Source organism: Anomalospiza imberbis, chromosome 4, assembly GCF_031753505.1.
Source record: "Anomalospiza imberbis isolate Cuckoo-Finch-1a 21T00152 chromosome 4, ASM3175350v1, whole genome shotgun sequence".
Lineage (NCBI taxonomy): Eukaryota > Metazoa > Chordata > Aves > Passeriformes > Viduidae > Anomalospiza > Anomalospiza imberbis.
The window spans coordinates 25,313,520-25,339,868 of NC_089684.1; the positions used below are offsets into that span (position 1 = coordinate 25,313,520).

At 40.5% G+C, this 26,349-nt stretch overlaps 1 protein-coding gene across 1 annotated transcript in view; it reads right to left on the reverse strand.

Annotated features, from left to right (window-relative positions):
- SMARCAD1 (SWI/SNF-related, matrix-associated actin-dependent regulator of chromatin, subfamily a, containing DEAD/H box 1) overlaps window positions 1-26,349 on the reverse strand; it is a 126,075-nt gene that overhangs the window by 17,892 nt on the left and 81,834 nt on the right. Inside the window, exons 2-10 of the mRNA XM_068187565.1 lie at window positions 24,984-25,075; window positions 22,500-22,710; window positions 15,353-15,524; window positions 12,001-12,193; window positions 9,056-9,119; window positions 4,706-4,794; window positions 2,618-2,707; window positions 1,908-1,992; window positions 93-484 (exon numbers count right to left, since the gene is read on the reverse strand). Coding sequence (XP_068043666.1) covers window positions 93-484; window positions 1,908-1,992; window positions 2,618-2,707; window positions 4,706-4,794; window positions 9,056-9,119; window positions 12,001-12,193; window positions 15,353-15,524; window positions 22,500-22,710; window positions 24,984-25,019 — 1,332 coding nt within the window. The 5' untranslated portion in view covers window positions 25,020-25,075. The remainder of the gene's footprint in view (window positions 1-92; window positions 485-1,907; window positions 1,993-2,617; window positions 2,708-4,705; window positions 4,795-9,055; window positions 9,120-12,000; window positions 12,194-15,352; window positions 15,525-22,499; window positions 22,711-24,983; window positions 25,076-26,349) is intronic.

Genomic DNA, 26,349 nt, shown 5'->3' on the forward strand with positions numbered 1-26,349 from the left:
GAGGATAAGGCCACCCATCTAAGCCTCCCTAGGCTGAAGCCACCTTGACTCTAAGGCAGGCTGGGGATAGGAAAGGAAGAATGCAGACCTACCAGAGCCTCCCAGCTGTTAAAGGGCCGGAGCGCTATTATCTTCTGAGCCTTTTTCTGAGAACACTGGGGAATCAGAGTCAGTTCACTCAGGGAAGCATCCTGCAGGAAGCTGAGGATTTTTGCTTTGTAGCCATCCTCCATCACTTCGTCACCACTGCTGTAGTCCTCATCCAGGGAGCTTCCGCCGTCTTCAGAATCAGACTCGTCCTCCATGTGTTCTGTTTCTCTTTCAGCACTCCAAATACTCCTTTTGCCTTTCTCCTTTTTCTGAAAGCCATTCTGCTCTTTCTCAGAAGCTTTTTGCTTCATCTTATCTTTACTCTCCTCACTTTGGGTTTTAGTGGAGGCTTCGGTCCAGTCAGCAACTTTCCTTTTGGGAGGAAATTCCATACCTATGCACGCAACACAGAAGGTAACAAGTCAATGCGTATTGGTATGGGGCTGATGAAAACACAAGTTGTTCTTCCAAAATAAAACCTACAGATCTGTAAAACACAGTTCTAGCATTTAATACATAAGAACTCAAAGCAGGTGATGCTAAGAGTGTGCTAACTGTGAGTACAAGATAAGTAAAGCTCATTTGTATAATGCTCAAATAGCAGAAAGTTTTAAGTATCTTAAAATACAGATGACCAACATAATGCAATATTTGTGAGCTGCAGAAGCTCTGAATTAGAGCAAAAAGTTAAGAATTCTGATGTATCCTTAAGATGAGATACTGGTCCCACTGCACCTGACTGCAGAGATATAAATTCTGCTGACTTGAGAAAACAAGCCTTCTTTCACCAAGAAAATGATTCTTTTTTTCCTATTTTAATGCACTGTAGTACAGGATTCAGGGTGGGACAATGAAAACATGCACTTGCTAAATAACTCAAATAATGAGCCAACTCCAACCAAAATAACTCAGCTGCCTTAAAATAAGACAAAAGGTATTTAACTGAATATAAGCAAGTAATTTTCAGAAGTGCCTTGTAAGGGTTTTGATTCCTTCATTGCAAGAGAGCACCTGCAGTATAAAATTTCTCTTCTCTCCAATCCCAGCTTGCTGCTGATTGAGTCCAACCCTGACATCTGCCTTCTCAGAAGCAGCAGCAAGGACACAACTTCCTGAGCATTGTTAACTCTCTCCACTTGTAAAGAATCCAATTAAGAACACTACCCTGTCCCAAGAACACTTAAATAACTGATACAGCGAAACATGTACATATCTGACAGCTGTGTAACACACTGGAAAGTAATCAACTCATTAAATAGGACTCTAAGTTATAACTTGCAGATTTACTTGGAATCACTGGATTTGCTCCCTGCAAAAAAGTACTGGAATTTACAGACTGGTTGCATAATTCAAGGCCTGCTTCTAGTATTTTCCTCTCCTAGAATACATTTTTAAATGGACAAAATAGCATATTACTTGTTACCTATGCAGTTATTTGCAATTACTGGTTTAGAAACCAGTAATTTACAAATAGTGCAGTTAAAAAACAAACTTTTTTTTAAGCAAGCAGGAAGGGAGCAGGTATCAGCTTGACATGTACCAAAATATATTTTAAGAGATACTCATAGGTAATTACAACTTTTTATACCTATCTGTATTAGGAGGGCAAAGATATTTATCCCTAGTTAGAGAGCAAAAATAAAAATACAGAAAAATTGAGCTTCCTTCTTTTATCCTCCCTGTAATACTAATTTTAAGTGTAAGTGCAAGTTTCTAGGCATGGTGCTGTCAGGACTCTCATGACTGAACATTCAAAAATATTCGCATTACAAGTCTGTTTTATCTTTGGATAAAATGAATTATAAATCTGTCTTTACCCTCCTCGTCGTCTGCAAATATTTTCAGGGCCTCCAGAGCATCATGAAACACCCAGTTATGTTCTTCAAGCACCTCTCTCAACTCCTAGTAAAAAATAAGACATTTGCATTGTGGTGAGATAAGCACAAGCTAAATTTCTGAGCCTAGTAATGTCAGTCAAAGAAAACCCCTGTAAATCACATGATTCAAAATAAATGGAAACCAAAATGAGAAGACCCTTCAGTTTCTTTGTACACTCAGTTTAGGCAGAGCTGCACTCCACTTTTCAAAAGTGTAAGAACACACATGAACAAGCTTTGCTTCCAACAATTTCAAGCACAGTACTGAAAGGGCTCGAGTAGCCGCTGAGGACCATCAGGTGCTAAAGTAATACCAAGTGCTAAATATATTTAGCAGTCTGGGGGAGAAGAGTGAGAGAGAGGGATCACTTCCTCTTGCATTTTTACAATAAGTCATCAAATTTGACTATGCTAGGCTTGTCATAGGACCAGAAATGTAGGAAGAGAAGTTCCACATAGTCCTAACCACATCCCACAGCTGTCAGCTCAGGACAAGTTACATTCTAAAAGCAGCAACAGTAAAAACCTTCCTACCCTGGGCTCTTTCTGGAAGTGCTGTCGGTAAAAGAACTGTTGCATATGGACTATCAACAGCTGCAGTTTTCTTAAGAACTCAAAACCTGATGTGCCATAGGGAGACATCAGCTCACCTCCTTATCCAGTCCGGGGAATGTACTTTGCAACTTCTTCACAAGCATCTCTTGCCTCTCCCATTGTCTTTTGGGTTCTGAGTCATCCAGCTATGTTAAAAAAGGTACCTATTAGGTTTAATATTAATTGTAACTATAGAAACAGAAGAAAACCTTATCAGTATTGTTTCTCCTTAAAGAGCTACTCTAAATGACAAAAGCACTTAAGGCAAATACAAGCTTAAGTGATTCCTAGTCAATAGTCAATGATTAAAGACCAAAACTTTCACAAACATAGAAAATGTCTTCAGTCATGAAAAACTGGGACTCTTTATTTGATAAGCATACACACTGCAAAGTTATATACCAAAATAGAAATAATTTAGAACTGTCTAGTTTATTTTGCTTTAAAATCAAAAGTTATTAGCAATTCTGGATGATACTTAAGGCAGAAGATGTCAGGGTTGGTGATTAGATAAGCTTACTAAGCATGTAGTGTTTAACACACCACAGCCTACAAACATGTTAAATGGTGAGTTTATATTAAGATGTATGGGTAAAAAACCATAAATATTATGTCACAGCATCATGGAGTCACATCAAAAACTGGTAGAGCTTTTCATTAACAATAGCCTCCATCAGTAACAGCTACTACCAGTCTGCAAAATGGAAGTTAACAAGTACCAAAACTTCCACGGGCCAAAAGCTGCCCTGCTTTGTATTCACCACAAAGAACTATACAAGTTTCTTCCTAGAGCTTTGAATGCAAAGTGCTTACAGAGCTACTTGTCTACAGCAGAGATATCAACATTTACTTCGCTGAAGGAGCACAGACCACATCACCCAGAGGCACTCTGAGTAACAGAGTGGACATTATTCCTTTCCTGAGTGAGTCTTAATGTCACTAAGAGAGCAGCTACCATTTGCAGAAGAGCTGCCGAAGTATGCTCCGGTCTTAGGAACCACATGGAAAAGCAAGACTAAGAAAAAAACCCTGCAAGTTCTTACTACAGTTCTCTAGAATGAGTTCCAAAAATCCATATTCCACGTTTGGTTTTTTCTAACCCTTCCCCCTTTAACTGAATCAAACTGTTAAGAACAGAAATCAAGTTGATATATAAAAACAGGTCCAGTGGAGCATTGTTTGCTAGGCTGGCTGGTTAATAATTAACTAAACCCTCCTTTCATAACCAAACCCAGGAGTTTGGTGAGGAAGAACAAACCCAGTCCACCTCTCTCCTTCAGGTGAGAAGGAGAGAGAGAGAGGAGAGAGGTGGACAAACACAGTCCACCGCTCTCCTTCTTTATTACCCTCTAATAAAGCAAAAACATTATAACTCATATTACAAATGAGTTATAAAGTTTTTGCTTTATTAGAGAACTGTGTTTTCTTTATTTGATTCTGTCTGAGGACAATATTAGCCTACATATCAACACAGTCACCCTCCTTCATCCAGCCTCCAGTATTTATGTAGAATTCCCATTCTCTGCATAAGTGGCTTTCAAGGATATCTACTGGGATGCCTGGGAGATGGCCTCATAACAGCACTGTAGGACTGTGCAAATCTATCAAATGCCATCCTGAATACACCAGGATCATGACATAGTTCCCATTTATTAGCAGAGGTCAAAGTAGTCATTCTTTTAAATGTAACCAATTCATTAGTTTTCAAGATTTCCCCAAGTCATAGATTCAAATATACAAGTAACATCCATAACAAAAAATAGCAGTAGATATAGCAAAAGATGTTAACTTCATGCGCTCGAGGAAATACAAGGAATGACCTGAGGAGGAAAAGTGATCCAGAGCCTGTGACTCCCACTGATGTTCACAAAAACTGAACGGTACTCAAAGCCTTACACACTGCTATCTGCCATCAACTACTTCCACCAAAAGCAGTGGACTGGCTGGTGTGATATAAATCCACAAGCACTAAAGAACAAAGTAGGTCATTCCATTCAGAATGTCAACAAGAAAAAAAGTACAAAAAACTCATCCAGATGGCAAGATCTGATTTGACTTTTCTGATAAAATACACCACTATCACTGACCCAGACATGTAATTCCATTTATTTTATAATACACAAAGAGAAAAGCACAGTACTTACATAACTGACTTTTGACTTTTTTGCAACTCGCTCATTTTTGGTTTTGCAATTTGTGGGAGAATCTCTTTGTTTCCTTTTACTAGAGGCAGCTTCAAAAAGAATTGAGATGGAAAAGAAGAATTAGTTCCTTTCATTAAGTTCACTCCCAAACAGCAGGATATTTTACTTACTATAATAATGCAGTAGCTACTTGTTACCTGCACAATGTTTACCATAACTTACTCCATAAGTTTCCTACTACAGACCAAAGATACATTGAAACTTGAAGCAAAGCAGCTGCTTGAAGGTATATGTTTATTTACCTCTATCTTCAGCAGTCCGGCAATTAATCAAGTAATTACCTCTCATATACAACAACTGAAATAGCATTTTATTCTTCTTTTTTTAGTAATTGCCACGTCATTACACACAAGTTGCATAAAGGTCTATCTGTGTCTGGTTTTATTCAAGCTGGTATTTGTTCCAGGCTGAAGCCCATCTGTGTGTTGGAATATGTACATCACTGCCAATCTGGAAGCACTGGTGACTGATTTCTGGCTCAGGTGCACACCACAGCCATTACCAAATGCTTGTCAACATTAAATCCAGACATGTCAAAGAAAACTATGCATATTAAGTCTGTGATAACCTTATCACTTACAAACAGTCCACAGGAGCCATAGCTTTCTGACTGTCTTTGGGCCCTGGTGATTATGAAGAGATTATCATCTCAGCATTAAGGCCTGCCCAGCCAGGTGCACTTCCAGACTGCTGCTGTGCATGGCTCATGAAGGCAAGAAAACATTACCAGTACTTCTGCACACCAGCTTGGCTTGAAGCAGCAGTACCAGAACAAATTATTGTGGAAATTCCTAGTCCATGATATGAAATGCTACTGGAAGTTAAATCTTCTCTGAACAGTAAGCACCTGCAGAGCTTTCGTGTCTGACACCAGCATCTCTGGCCAACCTCTCCTCCCAGCATTCCCTGGGAGACCAGTGAAAAAGAACACCCACACACGCAAAAAGCACATTTGCTTTCCAATCCAGAAGACTGTTGGATGATCAAAATAGTTTTAACTCTGGAACATTAAGTAGCCAGATCTTTGTACAAGAAAACACTTTGTCTGGAAATACTTCCAAATAGATTTTCAACTATAGTCATTCACTCTGACATCAGAGAAGTGGCATAAAAATACTGAAAAAAAATAAATTATTAAAGCATCCCAAAGAAAAGCAAAGTACTAGCAACTCTTCCTTAAAATAAGGATCTAGTAAGAGATACCAGAAAACTGTTAAGATTTTTTGAAGTCTATGTATTTATATATATTTAGATAAAAATATCATAGAATCATAGAATTGTTTGGGTTGGGAGGGACATTAAAGATCACTTAGTTCCAAAACTCCTGCTCTAGTCAGGGACACCTTCCACTAGATCAGGTTGCCCCATCCAACCTGGCCTTGAACACTTCCAAAGACGGGGCATAATTGAAATAATTTAAACAATGTTGCCAGAAAAATGCCTGCTATGAGCTTAAGTCTGAGAAATGTGTGGTTGTCTTGATAACCAAACTAGGAGCTGTCAGGCTGCTGCTGGGTCAAGCACTAGAAGTCATTGTAGGCCTCGTGCTATTATTTCTTAAGCTCAATTAACATTATATTCAGGATGGATAATTCTGAATGCGAACAGTGACCCTGAAAATCCCTTTGCCCTAAAAAAATACATGGGCTGGATATAAGAGTATTTTAAAGATTTTCCTGCTTTTAGGTCATGCTTAGGTCCTGCTTTAGGGCTGAGCACTCAATACCCTTTGAAGGAAGTCCCATCATGAGCAATTTTAGAGGCAATTGAACTGAAACAAAGGATCTGGAAAATCATGGTCTCCGGAACCTACAAACACAGAATTATTTAAAAATAAACCTGTGGTCTTTGGAAACCCATCACATTTGCAAATGACAAAAAAATGCCAACTTTCTGAAGACATCTACTTTGCAAAGTACATTCAACTTTTTCTTCCTGTGCTAAGGGAGTATATGGCTGAAGGGATAAAGAAACTCTAACTGTTAGATAGGAATCATCCTCAGAGTGCAGGCAGGGCCTTTCCAGAGGAATCCTTGCTCTCCCCATAAATTGTGTAACTAATGAGCAATGGGAAAAGCAGCTCCAAGGTCTCAGACTTTAGAGGAGCATCTGTAATTATCTCCCCTGTTACTTGCTGCTACCTCTAATAAAAAAAAAATCCCTTTTATTACTGTGGCTTCCTTCATCATGACAAAAGATAACTGCTCAAAAACCAGTGAATATCAGACAGATTTACATGAGGCTTCAGCTCAGAAACACACCCACCACTTTTGAGGTTTTCAAGAAAACACCACCAGAAAAAAAATAACTAGCAACAGGTATTTTACTACAAGTTCACATCTTAGACACATATTTTCAATGTGTCACATCTAATCTTCATACCTTTAAAACATCTGCACTGTTTCTCGTTTTAGTGCTACACAACTATTGAATTCAAGCTATAAATACAATTTTTGTCATTTTGAAAGGACAGAAGAATTCAAGGTTATTGTGGTCACACTTTTTTCACAAAGCTGTGCTTCGCAAAACTGTATCTTGCCTTGACCTCTCACACAGCCAACATTTCACAAATAAAGCATATCTGAAATTGACACAGTTAAAGCAGATGTTCAGTAATGTCTCCTTATTTTAAAAATGTATCCAAAATGAGGTGATTTATACCATCACTGTCAGGCATACTTACTCCTAACTAAATATTTTATACAACAGCTGTGATTAGTGAGAATTTTGCTGCCAAGAAGATTTTTCTGTGGCTCATATTAAAAGGATGTGAAACAACATTCTTAAATCAACACAAAAATTGCCAAAAGGCAGGGCCTACATACCAGAAATCAAAGTGATTTAGTTCGAACACCGAACTGCAACAGAATTTAAGGATATACAGTAGCTGAAATTGGATTAATATTTATCAAAACCCTCAAAAAGTAATCAGTCTTCCAGGAACAGCAGCACTCATTTTATTTCTCAAAACACGCCAGCCTTGTTTCCTATTGCCAGTACCCAAGAATTTCCATCTATAGAATCTGACCATGCACACAGTGATAAACTCAAAATGGTTTCGAGTTTGTATTTGGTTGGTTAAAAAAACCCCATCAACACAAAACACAAAAGCATCCCTTCACTCAAATTAGCCTGAATGTTCCTAAAACTTCTTGGAAGATGTCAAAAATTTTTGCATTTGTATATGGAAATAAGAAAATGAAAATACAGTAAGTACAAGGGAGAAATTAAATAAGCAAAAAATGTTGTACTTTACAAACAGGAGTAAAACAGCTCTCCCTCAGCCTACACTTCCAACTAGACATACTGCTCCAAACCCATAGGTTCCTGCATGAAAAAGATGCATTAACTACTCAAAACAACTAAATCATCAAGAGTGATCAGAAATAGCTTTTTCTATCATTTCCATAAAGATCCCTCAGGAAAACCTTGGACAGCTGAACTCTAAACAGATGGTTGATCTGCTTTCTAAAAAAATCAGAATTCCCTGACCAACTCCAACAAAGCAAAAATATAAAATAAGATTTAACCCTGGACTTGGGTGATGTGAAGAAACAAACCCAAAGCCCAAGAATTATGACCCTTTAACACATCTAACACTTACAACACACTCCCACAAAATGTGTTGGGCTTTTTGTCTAGCTTTGTTTCTTTGTTTTAGTAACAGTATGAGACTGCATAAACTGAGGCGCAGAACAGACACCCCTAAATATGCTCTGAGGGTTCAAAAGCATGGTTTGGGTGATGTTTTGCTAGAGAACCAGGGGGATCTGTCTAATGTTTAAGACTAACAGTTCTTATTCAGAATTACAAGCAGGTCTTGAAAACAACCGGAAGAAAAACCTGCAATGGACCTTGATACAAACAATATCTTCTTACTAGTAACTACAAACCCGGTATATTTTTTCCATACTACCAGACTGCTCCGCTAGAAAATTTAGAATTACTTCTGCTAACACCTTACTATTTGCCTCAAGTTCTGGACAAAGAAGGAACCAGCAAGAACAGAATCACTTGAGAAACCACAAGGAAAGCAATTCTGAGGTTCACAGAACAAATTCTCCTTTCTGGTTTTATTTACAGATTTTGGTCCACATTCTCTTTTTAACTTTCTCCCTGCAAAGCCTGTAAATTCAGTTTTGTGTTATTACAACAAACAAACAATACTGTAACTTTTAGCAGAATCTTTACCACTTTTTAAACACTTCCCAACCAATTTCACTGAATTAGCTACAGTTTCTAAAGTTTGGCTTTTGTTCTTGTCTTGTGGGGTTTTTTTGTTAAACATACCTTTGTCATTGAGCTTCAAACCAGCAGCTACTGCTTCATCCATTGTGCATGCTGATTCTATCAACTGCAAAACAAAAAAAAAAGGCAACTGCTAAGTGGAGAAATTTAAGCCAGTTGAACAGAGGAAGACAATGCTGGATCAGCTGTGACAGAAAACCCCTTTTAAACACTACCCCCCCCAAATATACATGTATTATAAAATCCAAGAGCAAAACCAAGAGGTATCAAATTAACATTTTGAATATTAAGTCATTTATTATCACTTTCTTCCCTAATTCACAAACATACTCTGCAGATTTACTTAGAAGCTTTTTTTCAAAGGCTATTCAGTGTTACTACCACAAAACGCGATAATAAAACTCTCTAATTTATTAACTCAAAGTGTCTGAATATTGTTGTGATGCACAGGTCCGTTTCCTGTAAACACATGGATGAAATGTATAATGGGCCTCAAGGTTTATCAATACATCCTTGCAGTCCTAGATTGTTCCTCCATCCACATGTAATCTCAACATAGATCTTTTTTACAAACTGCATGTTGAGACTTTTAGAAGACTTTCTGTAAGGAAGGTAAACAGCAACATAAGCAAATGGCCTAAATGTTACAAATATGAAAAAACCACCCACAAAAAATGAAGTTATAAGGAATCCCGATTCCCAAGTATCAGTCCATACTTAGAAACAGCATCTTAAAACTTTGCTACAATGGCACAATTTCTTTTTCAAAACACTCTTTTTTTTTTTTTTTTTCCCCCTTAATAGCCTTCATCAATTGTGTCAAGTTTGGCAGGACAGCCTGCTCCAGATCCTTCATGAGGGAGCAACAGATTTGCCTGATACTCTTCTGCCCTCCTTAAAAACGTCGCAGGTATGTAACTGCAGAAAAAAATCTGCAGTCTCCATTTTCTACACAGTTCTGCTGATACAGGAGCTATCTTGCATACTACTGAAAACAAACATCATTAGCTTCACATGCTGCTCAGTAGCTAAGTCACAAAAGAGCAGTTAGACACATCACATAGCATTTCTAGAAAGTTACTAAGCTACAGTGAACTTTTGTCATTCTTTGAATCAAATAAATTCTAGGCAGCCAAAAACTGAAAACTATACATTCTGGACATACACAACAAATTTTAATTACAATGTTCCAGAGAAAAATTCAAAAATTGCTACTTGCAACCCCTTCTGTTCTTCCCAAAATAAAGGGAACCTAAGCATAAAGCTTGATCCACTGGGAAATGAAGCAAAACTCCAGCAAGGAGCACCAGTAAAATGTGTGTATTTCTTCAATGCCATTTCAAAAACTAGGAAACTTTACAGACTAATTTAAACACATTTAGCTTTATAAATAAAAGCTAGTGAAAGCCTTGTACGGTACTTATTTTACTGTAATGAGCTACCATATCTCACTTGCAAAGAGTTAGCTGTAGATTTGTATGGAACACTGGACAATGGCCAAGAGTTCCCATGCCAGCTTAATCAGAATACATTAAAGTTCAAACCCACCCTTTGCCTCACTGGAAGTACTGAAGTCTTTGCATGTTAAATGTCATAAATGCAAGCTTGCACAGTGTTTCATCTACTTAAAGATGGCAGTGATTCCACTCCTTCTGCATTTCATGAGTTAGCTCATTCCAAAACCAGCAGTTACCAATAGTTATCAACTGAGACAGACATAATTAAGCTTAAATGTTACAACAAAGAAATATTTGAAAGATTTTCCATATACTGGAGTTCACTGTTATTAAACTTACCTAAAGGTATTTATTTCAAGTGTGTGTCTACATATTCATTTTTCTAGATACCCAAGTTTCCATCTATGTAGAAATGTTACACAGCCATACTTCCCATAAAATGTTACTTTTACCCTTTTGCTATTAACTAAATAATAATTAAGAGCTGCACTGTGTTTGCATGGCCAGGTTTGACAGTAGCAGGGGCTACACAGGTGGCTTCCATTAGAAGCCACCAGAAGCTTCCCTCACATCCAAGAGAACCAGTGCCAGTCAGCTCCAAGACAGTCCTGCTGCTGGCCAAGGCCAAGCCATCAGTGACAGTGGCAGCACATGTAGGTAACAGTTAAGAAGGAAAGGGGGTAAGGAAATGGGGAGGATCAACACACCTGCAGCAGGAGAGAGGAAGGAGAATTCATGAGAGAAATGGTCCTGCAGACACCAAGGTCAGTGAAGCAGGGGCTGGAGGTACTCCAGCCGCTGGAGCAGAGATTCCCCTGCAGCCCATGGAGAACAGTACAGCAGAGCAGGTTCATGTCCAAAGGAGGCTGTGACTGTGTGGGAAGCCCCCCCAGAAAGCAGGCTCCTGGTAGGACCCATGGAGAGAAGGGCCCATGCTGGAGTAAGTAAAGCAGGACTGGTGACTCTGTGGAAGGCACCCACAATGGAGCAGCTTGTTCCTGAAGGACTGCACACCATGGAAAGAGATCCTAATCTGGAGCAAGGGAAGGGTGTGAGGGGTCTTCCTGGTGAGGAGGGCTGATTAACTGACTGCAGTTCCCATATCTCATTCCCAGGCACCACTGGTGTCGGGGGAAGGAGGTAGAGAAAATCACAAATACAGTTAAGCCCCAAAAAAGGGAGGGGTGGGAGGAAGGTGTTTTAAGATTTGGGTTTATTTCTCATTACCCTACTCTGATGTGACTGGTAAAAAATTAAATCTTTTCCACAAGTTGAGTCTGTTTTGCTCATGACAGTAACTGGTGAGTAATCTCTCCATGTCTTTATTGTGATGCCTGAGCCTTTTATTCTATTCTCTTCCCTGTCCAGCTGAGAAGCAGAGTGACAGAGCAGCTTTAGTGGGTACCTAGCATTCAGACAGCATTACACACCACAAGACTATACCCTGTAATGAAGTCAGAAGCTTAGAAAAACTGCCTAAAAATCCTATAAATAATCATCAAAATAAATCAAAGAACTGAGCATTATTACTTTTAATAATTCTTGGTCACTTCTTTGGGGAAAACGTTCCTTCATTGTTTGCAGCTTTGAGTCTCTGGTATCCTTCTCTACCTGCTCCTTCGCAGCTGGCTGCTGCTTCCCACCATTTACAAGAATCAGCTGGGGCATTTCCTCCGCAGGCTGATCATCATCATCATCATCATCATCATTAGACGGTTCAGAGCTACAATGTACAGGGGAAGAAAAAAATAATTAAAATTAATTTTTGTTTATGAATGTTTTACTCTACCAGAACATTACTGTAAACTAACCCACCAGGACTGCACACAATGCACTGAGATGCATTCAGGAACACTGAATCAGCTTGTATGCAAAGGGATACCTCTACTCAGGACCAAGTAAGGCATGAATCAAGTACAGTGTCCTCTTTGCACTAAAGAATTTCAACTTGGCAAAGGAAAGAAGAAAGGAAGAATGGACCAGGGAAATACCATTACTTACCTTCATATTGTGCTATAAAAGGTTATTGATAATTTAATAACAACCACCTTAAAACAGTTTAGCTACTTGAACAGTTTCAGCTACCTGAATTACATCAGACTACACCAAGTTTATTTTAAACAGCCTTGCTAGTGTTTATTTGCCCAACAGATGAACAGACATGGATTAGGTTTTGTAAACACTTTCCAGGTGCAGTATCAACTCTCTGTCCTAGCTCTCAGCTAGAAAGAAAATTCAAAGCTCCTTGTGCAGCATCTTAAATGTATAAATGTGGGAAGAGCCTTTCTGAAAAAAGAGTGTTCTGATTTTACTGAAAGACTGATTATTAGAGCTAATTTGCAGGAAAAGCAACCCCTATGTATCTTTCAGGGTATTGAATTGCACAGATAAGACTGAACCCAAGCACAGGTCTCCCATCCTCCTTCCTCCCACAGACACATAAAAACCTCCTTTTGGGAAGGCAAAATTACTTGAACCATATGGAGTTTGCCATTAATAGGGATTTCACCATCAGAAAGGCTTGCCTGCAGGTCTCTCTACATAAATATAGGTAAGAGACTAAAAATAAATCTGTTTTTCCTCGCTATATCTTTATTTAGCAGTTGCAACAGGCAGATTGCATTAGAATTCTGGAAAAAAATTGCTATGTGTCACTTACATAAAAGATACACACACGTAACTGTTCATCAAAGAATTGTCTTCTCCCTTTTCAAAAGGCACACACAGCTACAAGGACTCTCTGCTTGTGCCTCTTAAGAGTAAGTAAGTAACAAGAGAGAATCCAAATGATTTTTCAGTCCACCAAGGCATTGAGTTGTAAGCCTCAAAACATGAATCCTACTTTCACTTAAAAAAAAACCTCAATGAAATATCATATTAAAATCTCTTGGCATTTTCCTGATCTTTTTCCCTTGATAAGGAAGGTTTTTTTTAAAAAGTGCATATAAAAATCCAAATGAAAATGGTGACACTGCAATTATCCTATCCTTTCCTATGAGGGAATAACATCTAGACACTTGTCAACAAAGCCAGAGTTGCATACATCATAAATCTTGTCCTCTGTAAAATCGCATTCTTATCAAGCATAAAGAAACACTCATTTAATTGCTAAGCAACTCTAACCCAAAAAACCTTGTGTTAAGATTCTGTTTTTCCAGACAGAAACCCTCTGGTAGCAAAAGTCATGGCACACTTACTTTAGGAAAGATGTGTTTTCTACTATAAATTTTCTGCTTTCTGTTCTGTGCCTTGTTCAGAACAAGGGAAGCTACGATACTCTGCAAAAAGGAAGTAAAACCCCAAAAAACCCACAAACCCTCCAAAATAGGTAACAAATGCACTAAAATGCACAATGCAGACAATGTATTGACTGATTCCATGCAAAGCCACAGTTCAGCACAAGCCAGAGCTCCTAAGCCTGGAGAGATCCCAGCTACCTCCTGCCAGACTCTCCATTTGTTTGTTAGCTCGACCAGAACAGCCACTTGTGACACAGCTCCGCGGGTTCTGCACACATCAATCAGCACTTGAGTCAGCACGCTGGGACAGTGTTGGGCACTGAGGTGCCTGGTGGCTACACAGGAATACTGAGGAGCACAAGAGGACGTAGACGCATCTTCATCAATCCCACTAGGGAATCACCTTGCTGTCCATCTCTCACTCCTGACAACAGCAACACAGTACAGGAACAGCAAGCAGTGGCTCTGCAAGTTGCATCCTGTGTGACTTATCAGCATCAGCTCCATATGATACAAAACCACTTGAACTGCTGCCAGGTGGGACTGATCCCAGAAGCAGGGTAACTACATTTACACAGCACTTCACACAAGCCAATTTGATGCATGCAACCAGCTGGCCACCTCTGTCTGCTTGCACAATCTACAACTTAAATCACAGGCAGAAGCAGGAGTTCACTTGTAAGTGCTAATATTTTCTCCTTTTCAAGTAGCTGCCTTAAGTTGAAACTTTGGGGGGCAAACACTAAAAAAAGAAACAAACAACACAACATCAAAATTTCAGGTAACAGCAGCAGGAAAATGCATTATTTCACTTCTGCTGCAAACCCCCGATAACTCCATGCTCTCTATAGGACTGAAAACCTGTCAAGAGGCAACACCTGTTAAGGCTGCAATTCTCACAAAAGTTTTCTGCCCATTAATTCAACTAGGCTATCAAAAAAGCGGGTAAAGCCATCTCGTTTTGCTTGGCTCTTTTGCACAAGAACATCTAGAGGGCACGATTACCACACAGACATACAACTAGCAGGGCTTCCTTTAAATGGTTACAAATGGCTACAGCTTGTCTCACCTGCTCTCTCAACACCGCCTTTTTAGCACACATATAAATGACTCCTGCACAGTGACTCTTCCTTCCCAGCACATTCAAAAATATAAATTTCCAAATCACTTAGGAAAGAAAGAGCTTTCACTATGCATAGGAAACACACCATACAACACATACTTAAGTTTACCTTGGGACTCATACAACACACTAAAGCTCTATTTGCTTCCCTGTCAAATATAGCTGCATATACAAAAAAAATCAATTCCAACAAAAATCAATTCCAACAGTTTAAAATTAGTAAAAGCAAGTGTTTTATGGTTAAGTTTTCAAGTTGCACTAAAAGGATTTCAGAAGGGCAAAGGCACAAATGTGTAAATGAACAAACATCACACGTTTCAACATCACAGAACTCCTCCCTCAGAGAAAATGTTTTAGCAGGATACTTCTTCCCTGGAAAACCAGTAAAGTTTAGTTAGGGGCAGCTGAATCCCAAAGGAGCAAACAAGAACCCAACCTAGGCTCTGATTTTCAATTCAGTGTTTGAACTTAGAACACCCCTGAGGGTGCAGAGACACGACAAAGCTGGCTCAAAGCGTACATTAAGACCACCTCTCCCCTCGGAGCCTGGGTTTCTTTGGCAGCACTGACGTTTCTTGGCTCCTCATCCTCACTGTCAGACACATCGATGAAGTGCACTCCTCGCTGGCGCTTGAAGTAAGACTCTTTTATTGTCCTCTGAGCTTCAGGAGTTTCTGGGATGGTGGAATACTCTGTGCAAGACATTTCGATGGGAGAAAAAAGAGGAGACAATGACTTATGACTTCAAATATTTGTACTTAGCGCATCAGGTAGCTGTGATTTTTTTCAGAGAGACAACAGCCAGTTAAACAGAACTCACACTCTCATGCACAGAAAATTCCTGTCAGCTGCATTTAAGTGAGAACTTACCTGGTAAAAGATCTTCAGCCCTCTTACATCAAACAATTTTTATACTACAAAGGTTAAGACAACGCGTATTTTAGGTTAATAACTATTTGAAAATAAATAAATACTTATTTTTAGATAAATGAGTAATGAGCACGGTCCTCTGAACTACTTCCAGGCTGATCAGAACATGGATAGAAACATAGGCATATTTCTCTTTTCTCTATGAAGAGAGAAAAATTGATGCACACAGCAGAGAACATGACAGCTGCAGAGAGCCTTTCCTTTATGAAAGAAATCTTGTGGAAAATAAAATTTAAATAACTCACTGTGGTAGCACTGAAGAAAAGATAAATCCTAGAAGTACAAGTTATTTGCTGACACAGGAAACTACACAAGCTTTGAAAGGCAAAGGCACCCAATAAATTTAAAAAAATGTGGTACCAAATGTTACAGAGTACACTACAGAAAAAGAAAACTTTAAAATGGAGCTCTAATAGTGGTTAAAGGGATAGAGGTGAACGTAACTCAGTGTCTATAAGGAAACACCAACAAGGTTTAAATGACAGTTCAAAAGAGCAATCATTGAAGCCTTAAGACTTCAGGTTGTTAAAGAAACATCCCTGTCCAACCATCCAGGAGCCACTCTGGCAGCAGCACCTCAGCTGGGACCAAGACCCCTTTGCAGCTACAGATCCCACATTCACAGAGTCACACCAGGTTTCCCAGAGCACTCTCAGATGTCCAGATCCCTGGTGTCATTTAAACACAGTGCAGTAACAGAATCACAGCTCCAGCTGGTGCCTCTGAGGAGCAACCCCCTCCAAAAAAAATCCTGTGAGGTTTTACACCCTCATAGTCTAAGTACAGCAAAGTCTGGAGTCATCAGCTCCTGAGTGCCCAGCGCCCTGACGGGGTCAGCAGTTCCCCACCTCCTGCCTGGGGCTCTCTGCACCCACAGCTCAACCTGCAGCCACACACTGAGTGACCTGCACTGAATGGATCCTTCAACAAAGGTGGCCTTAGCCACACACAGAAAAACACCAGGATAAGGGGCAGGAGAATCAGCCACCAGCTTCTGGGAAAGCTGTGTTTTAGTGATACTACTGTCACTAGAAGTCCTCAAATAAAAATACCTTAAAATCTCATAACACAAAGAACGGATCACAGGCATCCTCTCCCCTCTAACACACCCATCCTTTTTTAAAACTCATGGGCTTGTGAACCAAGCACCAGTGGTGCTGCTAACTCCAGAACCACAATTTTGGCTGGAAGTAAAGGTAGTTTCTTCTGTCTCTATTCAGTAATGCAGAAACTTGCTGAGTCAAATTACTAGAATGTAACATCAGTTTGCAAAGCTGATTTGCCAGCAGACACAGATGAAGCTAGAGTAAATTAATCTGACAGTCAAATGCAGAAAGGAGCTACATGGTGTCCAGTTCCTTCAACTGTGATAAAAGACCTAGTTTTAGTAGATTTATCAAAATCTAAGTAATTTCTATCACTTTCAAAACACAACACAGGATTATGGTAATGATTTTTAGAAGAGGAAAAAGTCTCACTTTGCAAATTAATCTTATTTTGAAAAGCCCATACACATGCAAATTTAGGAATGCTTAAAAATTATTAGTTCTGAAGCAGTAGTACATGTTACAAGACAGACCTCCCTGCATCCAAGATCAACATGTTGGCAGTGGAAGCCTCCTGAGCAGTACCTTCTTCTATCTGTCCATTTTAGGAAGGAGATGTGCTGTCCTTGATGCAGTTGCTTCATCTGAAAACTGATTAAGTTTTGAGATGAATACAGGAAAGGAGCAAAAGAGACCTTTGGGAACATTATGAAGTTGGGTTATCAGGGCAAAGGCTATCACAATAGGATAGAAACACAAAACACATTAAAAAATGTGATTCAATATCAAAACAGGTCTCAAGAAACATGAGAATTTCACATCTATACTGAATTAACAGAATGGATCAAGGCAGTTTTCATGGAGCTTCGCCTTAGATTAAACTAAATTTCAAACAAATTCCCTTTGCAAGCAGTGTGACACAGAAAGGACAGGTGCTCATGACAACTTTGCTAAGAGGCACCCTTACTGAATTTAAAGGAAAAACACAAGGAAATCTTACAAAAAATATGATAGTCTTAGAAGTAATTTTATTCTTTACAGTATAAGCCTAAGATTTATATTTAAATAAAGAGTATTTAACATTTCACTTAGTGATTTCTCATTCTATTTAGCAAGTACTGTCCAGTCTTCATGATAGATCCTAACTCCCATACTTAGAAAATGCTGAGTTGCCTGGGAAAAAAAAAAAAAAAAAAAGCATTCTCCCTCTCAAAAAAAAAAGCCCAGTCTTCTGCCCTTCTTCCACCTATTCCACTGAACAGAGTCCCCTACTAAGTGGGGGGGAAGCAGAAATCACACATGTAATAAGGAGTTCCTCATATTTAGAGCAAACTGTAACCTTGTAGCATAGTAATAGACTAAAGTTATAGCCACAATATGTAATTGTTGGAGGCAGAATTTTCTGATTACAGGCAATTCAAAAGAACTATTAAGGGATGCCTGCAATCATAAGACCAGCTTTTGACTCTGAGGCCAGAAAAGGAACACTCATAAGTATCCCGATATGTACACATTAACATCAAAACCAAAACCCAACAACAACCACCAGTTTTTGGTATCATTAAAAGCAAATACACTGCCCTGTAATTCTAAACACAACTTCCTACACAAATCATACACCACACTCTGAGAAAGCCAGCTTCTCTCCCAAGTGAAAACAAAGGTAAAACCAAAGCAAAAACTGAGGCAATACTTAAGAGGCCTACCACATTTACCAACATTGCCCAACAAGCCTTGTCAAATAGAAAGTAACTTCCACCTAGTTTTGGAAAACAGTATCAAGCACATGCTGCTCACGTCTACAAGGTATTAAGTATTCCCTTTTCAAAGGAAAGTCTTTTCCATTGGCTAAAGTAATCCTAGCTGTCAGTATTATTCTAAGGTACTTCTTAAAGCAGCCCTTTTAAAATTATGATTACTTCAACATATCTTCCCATGAACCCTTAGAAAACTTCACTTGATACTGCAGTCATCACTTTTTTCCAGAAATACTTTAAGTAGAATTACTCTCTACAAACTGAGACATAAGCAAAAGACAGGACTTGCTCAGATCCTAGAGAAAATGACATAAGAACAAAAAAAGAGCAGTCCCAGTGCCAGTGAGCTTTGAGCATTATAATCTCAAAGTGTAGTCATTTAGGATACATATTCAAACAGTACAGAGAGGATATCAACAAAATCAGCCATCAATAACGGGGTTATACATTGTAGTTTAATTTCTTTTACAACTTTTATTTCAATTCTTTTTGGAAGCTTATTAAGCATGCTCTTTGAGACCAGAATAAAAGCCTCATTTTGAAATTCATGTTGGTAATTATTTTAATTTGTGCAGGTCTGGTACAGTTCCGCTCCATTCCTACAACTGTGTAGAATAATCTCATTATCTCAGTGCACTGAGCTAATTACATAATTAAAAACATCTAAATGAAAATTAAGATTCTTCACTGTTTCCTTAACAGATTAAGAGATTCAGTAAATAGTACTATTCAGTAAATAATACTAATTTGCATGAAAAACTACAGTAAGCCACTCCAGTGTATTTTCCAACTCTTTTTAGAGATGTCTACCATATATAATTTGGTAACTGTCTCCAGTCTGTCCCAGTAAATGCAGTCCAGAATTATTCCCTACAACCTGGCTGCAAAGCCACTGCAGGTCTGCATAATTTTGAATACAGACAAGTGTACAAAGATGACCAATTCTTGTGGCCATCACACCACAAGTTGCTTATTAAAGCAGAAGGGATGCATGTTCAACACAAAGGAACAAGAAGCATGACCTACAGACATAAATGGGGTACAGAACCATCTACCAATATTAGTTTGTTCTGGGAAAACAAAATTAAAGAAAATAGCTAAAAAGATAATGGTGGTTCATGACACAACAGACAACTTGCGACTATATTTTTTGAAGATGGATGTCATTTAGACAATCCTATACTTTGTTAGAGGCGCATTTCAGGGCACTTGATGAAACAGAAATCTGAAGCAATCTCTCAGAAATTATACTGAACTATTTGTGCTCCTGAAGGATAAAGATTATTCAATTCTTTTTAGATACACGCAGTGGTTGCACTATACCAAAGTTGTTAGCAAAAAAAAAAATACCAACAACCCCAAGTTGTTAGCTATTTAATAGCATTTTTGTTTGTATAGTGAAATAAAGATCACTCTTCTCTTCTTTCCCCAGTTTCTTGTACCAGTATTCTGTTAATCATTTTGTCTTCAGAAGAAATCTGAGTAATTTTCATCCTCACATGAGGCACTGAGCATTAGGGCAAGTTATTTTTGGTGAGCCTGGTGTAAACGGCTTCTCGAACAGAACAACTCCATAGTGTGACCTGTTGGTGCAGTTAGCAGCAGAGAGTACACAGTGCCATAAACTCATCTTTGGGCCTTTCCATGTCCATTCAGAAATAACAACAACAAAACCAAAAAAAAGTAACTGTTTTATTTGACCCAAACCAAGAAAAATTCTGTCTTCCTGACACTAATTAGGAAACAAGGACAGGCATCTGCTAATCAAATCCAGTCTTCTCTATTACATTTAAGTGCCTCATATCATGCAGACATTATGTAAGTGCTTTATTTTTCATTAAATTCTGTAGATGCAGAAAATGTGATTTCATTTCTTAAAAGGTTATTAATTCTTTAAATAGGTTACATAACATTGATGTGCAAATAAGTGGGAGAAAAAGTCACTAAACCACTCACACTTCTCTAAACACTCAATATCTGTGAAAGATGAAGTATTACGTATATGCAGAGCACTAATAATTACTTCTCAATTTTAAATGTTAATTAGTGCCCCAGTTCTACACCAGCATCCGTGTCCATGGATGCTGATTTCCGTTGGACACCTGCTGTAGTTTTGCCTCCTCTTGCACTCTACCCTGTTTCACTGTTAGCTACCACCATCTCCCACTAGTTTTCCTCACAACTACTTAGTTGCGAATTACATGTCTTTTAGGTTGGCCTTCACCTTTCTTTTTATTACCTTGTATCTAAACTAATGCCCCTAAATTGGTATTACACCCCTTCTCCACAGTCCTATCTCTGCAGAATTTAAGTCAAGGGAAACCAGCATTTTGAAAAAAACAAGCACTGACATTTGTTGGCAGTTATGGTCTAGCTACATGCTTACACTGACAAAGCCCACAGGCAGATTAAAGGAAGAAGTACAATATTAAAATAAAGTAAATCCCCAAAATACTAAGCCAACAAAACAAGCAGCACCATCCATTACTGCAGAACTACACTCACAGTTCAAGAAGGGCCCCTGCACTCGGTAACTCCTCCACAGCACAAGACAATGATTTACCACAAACAGGAAGGGAACACCTGTTCCAAAGTGCATTTCTTCAGAGTGCCCACTGTGCCATACACTGCAAAGACACATCAGCAGAAACCAGAATTAACAGCTGCTTGCTGCTTCTGTAGAGTTCTCCCTGTCACCAAAACATTCTTTGCAAGTGGACAGGTTACTCAGTTCCAGACTGGCAACTTACATGTTTTATATATTTTAATGCAGAACACTGCTTAATATTTACTAAAGTAAACACAAGAGCACTCCAATCAACTGAAAACAGTCAACTGACACTAAACCAAAATTTAGGGAAGAGTAAATATCCACCTCCTGTAATTCAGTTTTAAAAAAGAACTCCTTGTGCATGAATGGTTCTCTGTTATTATGTAGATAAGGTATTGTGAAAAACTGCCCTGCACCAAGAGAAAAATCACATGCAAAAATGTAGTTAAACAACATCAAGACATTGTTGTTTCATTTTTTGAATAAATGCATAGTCATACTCTGTCTGATCTCTCCAATAACACCTGTAACTCGACAACTATACTACAAGTTAAACGGCATGTCTGAGAAGTACCACATAGTCAGCAGGAGATACTGTCTGTTTTTCAAATCTTACTCCCTCAGTAACAGGAAAAACACACAGGTGAATGTGATTACACAGCCAACAGCAACTTCAGTCATTAGTATTAACCAACAAATCTAAACAGGAACAGCACATCCCTACTGTCTCAGCCAAAGGAAACTAACACACTAAGACACGATCAAGTTTTTCACATTTCCATGAAAACCCCAAGCTTCTGCCCCCAAAGAGGACAAACACTACAACAAAGCCATTAACACAGTCAGCTTCTGAGAATCAGTACCAGGTCTCTCAGCTCTTTACAAAACCAGGCCCAAGTGAAAAGAAACTGTTCCCTCTCTTTTCAATTCCATCTGTGATGCTCCACGATGCATTAGCCAAGGACTCTACTCAGAAAGCTAAATGTTGTATCTATCAGACAAATAAAAGCCATTTCTACCTTGAAAACCCTGAAATGTTAGTGTAAAATAAGTGTCAGTAAATAGAGTTTACAAATAGGAAAACATAACACTCTTTCAACATTTAATTTGAAGCTTACTTAATCAATTTAAAAAAACAAGTTATTTCAGAAGGTTAACAATCTGCCTGTAAATGCACATGTTCAATTAGAGCATACACTGCTATAAATGAGGATACTTTTGTGGAAATTGTTGTGAAATATTTGCGCAGAAAAACACATTTGTAAAACAAATAAAGGAGGCAAAACCCAAAATGACAGACACCAAAAAAAAAGTTAATTACTTTATCTCTAGAAATTAAATGCTTACACTGCCTTTATACTTCATGCAAAACACCTGACTCACCGGTTCTCTCTGTCACGTCCGAAGCCGGAGTGTCTGGCCTCTTGTTGTCATCCGTACCTTCCTCCTCATCCCCTCCAGCGGCACGGACCGCGGCAGCAGCGACAGGTGCCTCCGCGCAGGCCGCCGGCGGGGACGGCGACACCTGCTCCGCGCCCTTCCCCTTCCTCTCGAAGCGGAACCGGTCCAAATTGTAGAGGCTCATCTTCTTAACCTTTCTGCGGGAAAAGCCAGGAAGGGGAGAGAGCCGGCAGGGCCCGTCTAATACAGATAGGAAAATGCCGGCGAAGGGACCGGCCGGCGCTCCCACAGGAACGCGAGGCCAGGGGCGCTGCCAGGCAGCTGGAAGGCTCCTGCCTGCCCATCCATCCACCCACACTCCCTCCTCATCTCACGGCGGCCGCGCCGCGCACACGCACCTGTCGCGCGGCGGGAGGGAGCGGCCGGCAGGAGCCGGGCCGGGCCCGGGCAGGAGCGCGCGAGGAGGCCCGGGCGGCGCGAGCACGGCGCGCTCCCCTCAGGAGCGGTGCGCGCGGCTGCCGGCGCGCCGCGATGACGTCACGGCCGCTCCCGCCAATCGCCTGGCCCGGCCGGAGCGCGCGGGCGCGTGCGCCTTTCCCCTGGAGAGCGGCGGGAAGCGCTGCCCTGAGGGCCGGCAGGGACGCGGCCGTGGCTGCGGCTCCGAGTTCTTCGGGCCTCTCGCCGCTGCCGCCGGGACCGAGCGGCTTTGCGGCTTCCAACTCCAGACACCGCGCGAGTGGCGTTTGTGATTCCAGATCATCGCGTGTTCACATCCCGGCCCCCAGCTCCAAGCTGAAAAGTTTGGGTGGAGAACCACAAAAAGAGAATCATAGGAGATCTGGAACCCTAAGATAAGGGGTCATACAGTCGAAGAACAGTTCGGGTTGGAAGGGTCCTTAAAGACTCCTAGTTCCAAGCCCCTGGCATGGGCAGGGACACCTTGCACTAGACCAGGCAAAAAACCCCATCCAACCTGCCCTTGAACACTTCCAGGGATGGCACATTCACAACTCCTCTGGGCAACCTGCTTCAGTGCCTCACCAGGATCACTGTAAAGAATTTCTCCCAAATGTCTAATTTAAACCTACTCCCTTTAAATTTGGAGCCATTCACCCTTGCCCTGTCCACTTCCATGCTCTTGTAAAAGGTCTCTCTCCATCTTTCTTGTAGGCTCCCTTCAGGTACTGGAAGGCCACAATTAGGTCTCCCCTAAGCCTTCTCTTCCACACCAAACAATCCCAACTCTTTCAATCTTCCCTCATAGGAGAGGTGCTCCATCCCTCTGATTATCTTGGAGGCCCTCCTCTGGACTCAAGCCACCAGGTCCTTGTCTGTCCTGTTCTGGGACCCCAGAGCCGATGCAGCCCTGCAGGTGGGGTCTCACCAGAGAAGAGGGGCAGAATCCCCTCTCCCTCCCCTGCTGCCCACGCTGCTTTGGATGCAGCCTAGGACATGTTTGACTTTCTGGGCTGTGAGTGCCCATAGCCAGCTCATGTCCAGCCTCTCACCCAGCAGCACCCCCAAGTCCTTCCAGGCAGGGCTGCTCTCAATCTGTCCATCCCCTAAGCCTGTATTAAGACCGGGGGTTGCCCTGACCCAGGTGTAGCACCTTGCACTTGGCCTTGTCAAACTTCATGAGGTTCCCATAGATGCACTTCTCAAGCTTGTCCAGGTCTCTCTGGATAGTACTGTCGCAGCACATGTCGCAGTTGAGACGGCCCTGATACACAGAGTATCCCCATACCATTTCAGAAGGCTTCAACCCATACAGGGCAACACCATACCATAGCAGAAATCACTAAGTGTCTGCTCTTCCTAGTTCTTCAGCCCAACCTTTTATACCCTCATGTCCATGCATGGCACCTGTGTGCCCTCTGTTCCCTTTGGTGATGGTCAGTGCACCTGGGCACTCCATGGCTCATTGCTGTCAATGCTGCTCACCTGCTTTTCACAGCTGTAGCCCATTGGAGATGAGGCTGGCCACAGCCCCACTCCCAGTTAGCACAAACTGTGCACCTACATGGTACCCCATGCTTCAGGTGTGGATTTAGGACAGTTTTCAGCTTAGGTTCCTTGACATGGTTTCAGCATTGTGTTCCTTTAGCAGAATAGGTGGGAAAACACCTCCTTTTGCTGTCTTGGATCAGGGCCTGCTGCCATGCTGGGTTTCAGTGGATGTGTGGTCACAGAGCATGTGCAGCTAGGTCTGCAAAGGCACCTGAGGTTACCTGGTATTGTGCAGAGAACCTTGCCAGGGCTGAAATGGTGGCCTTAAATATTGAAGCGGCAAAGAGGTACTGAAACTACCTTTACCCGTTAATGTACCAGCCAGCCATGAAATCAAGTGCTTTAAAGCCTGGCAGAAATGAATAAGCATTATACTGGTGAGCCAGGTGCAGCAGCTAATAACGACATTCTGGAGAGATTAGGCTAGCTAACAGAAAACCAGAATAAGAAGCCACTTACCCATCCATTGTGCCAGCTCTGTAGTTCTGGGCTCATAGGATGTTCCTTCACCCTTAAAGTTATTTGACTTATAAATTGCAGTGGACAAACACCTGAGAAGCAAAAGGATTTGGAGGAAATCAAGCTTCAGTGACAGTGTCTTACCTTCACATCAAATATTAATCTACAATTTGGATAATAGATGAGTTTCAATTTGTTGGAAACTGTCTTCTGCTAATCCCAAATACAAATAAGTCACAGTGTAAATGGAACAGAAGAGCGATTTCGCCGCCAGAGGTGGATGCCAAGACACAGGTGGATTTGTAGACTGGCTGGTGTCTGAACAGCACAGTTCAGAGATCATCTGAGGTCATCCCCTGAGGTTATTCTCTGAGGAGGGCTAAATTGTGCTGGAGAAGGAGTGCCTGAGCTAGACTTACTGTTGACATATAAAAAGGCAAGAGATCAAGGGCTTTCATGCACAGAGCAGGTCAGTGTGAAAATGGAAGAGACTTTTGCCTGTCAGCACAAGCTCAGACTCCTACTAACTTGAAATTCCACCCACTTATTAAAAGGCAAGTTACCCCAAAAATGGGAATGAAGAAGCTTGTAAGTACATCAGAAGTAAAGCTGGGTGTGGGTTAGAGGAGAAAAAAAGTATGGTCCTTGAGGACACTTTTACTTTAGCTCAGAGAATTTGGATCTTTCTTGGGACTTGATAACCATGGCAAAGCTCATGAGCTTCTCTGCAAAGCGTTAGTATTGCTGTTAGCACCTCTGATGGGCTTGCCTCACACTGACTTATTGCAACACATCTAAAGGTTAAGGACTCTGACAAGACTTTGACCCCTTTTTCCCCGAGGAAAGGATGACAAACTGCATGTGATAGATGTCAAGTCAGTTGTTTGACTGACTTAGAGGACACAAACAATGCTGTAAAGTGTGCAGAGACAAATGGGCTGTGAGGCTGCAAAGCTGAACGAGTAATGTTGGAAAAGTTGAGAAAATAAAGATGAACCTGGAGAAAGTAAGTATAAAGGGGAGCATACACATAGGTCAGTCTGTGTTTGTGACTCAACAGGGTGGTCAGGAACATTAGTCTTGGGGAAAAAGTAATAAGAAAAAAAACATAAATTCCAGAACTTGGGAGAAAAAGCAAGTTCAAGATAAGAAAACAGTGAAAATGAAGGGAATTAAATAAAACACTCCAGAACATGCCATATTTTAAAAGCATTTCATTTACAGGAATTAGCATGAACCTAGAAAATGCTGCAGCAGATTACTTCAGTTTTTACAGTGCTTTGAACTTGGAAAGACTGGGTAATTGGTAGGTATTAATATTGTTGACAAGCTATTGTGAATTCTTGGCAAGCAAGGCAGGGAAAAC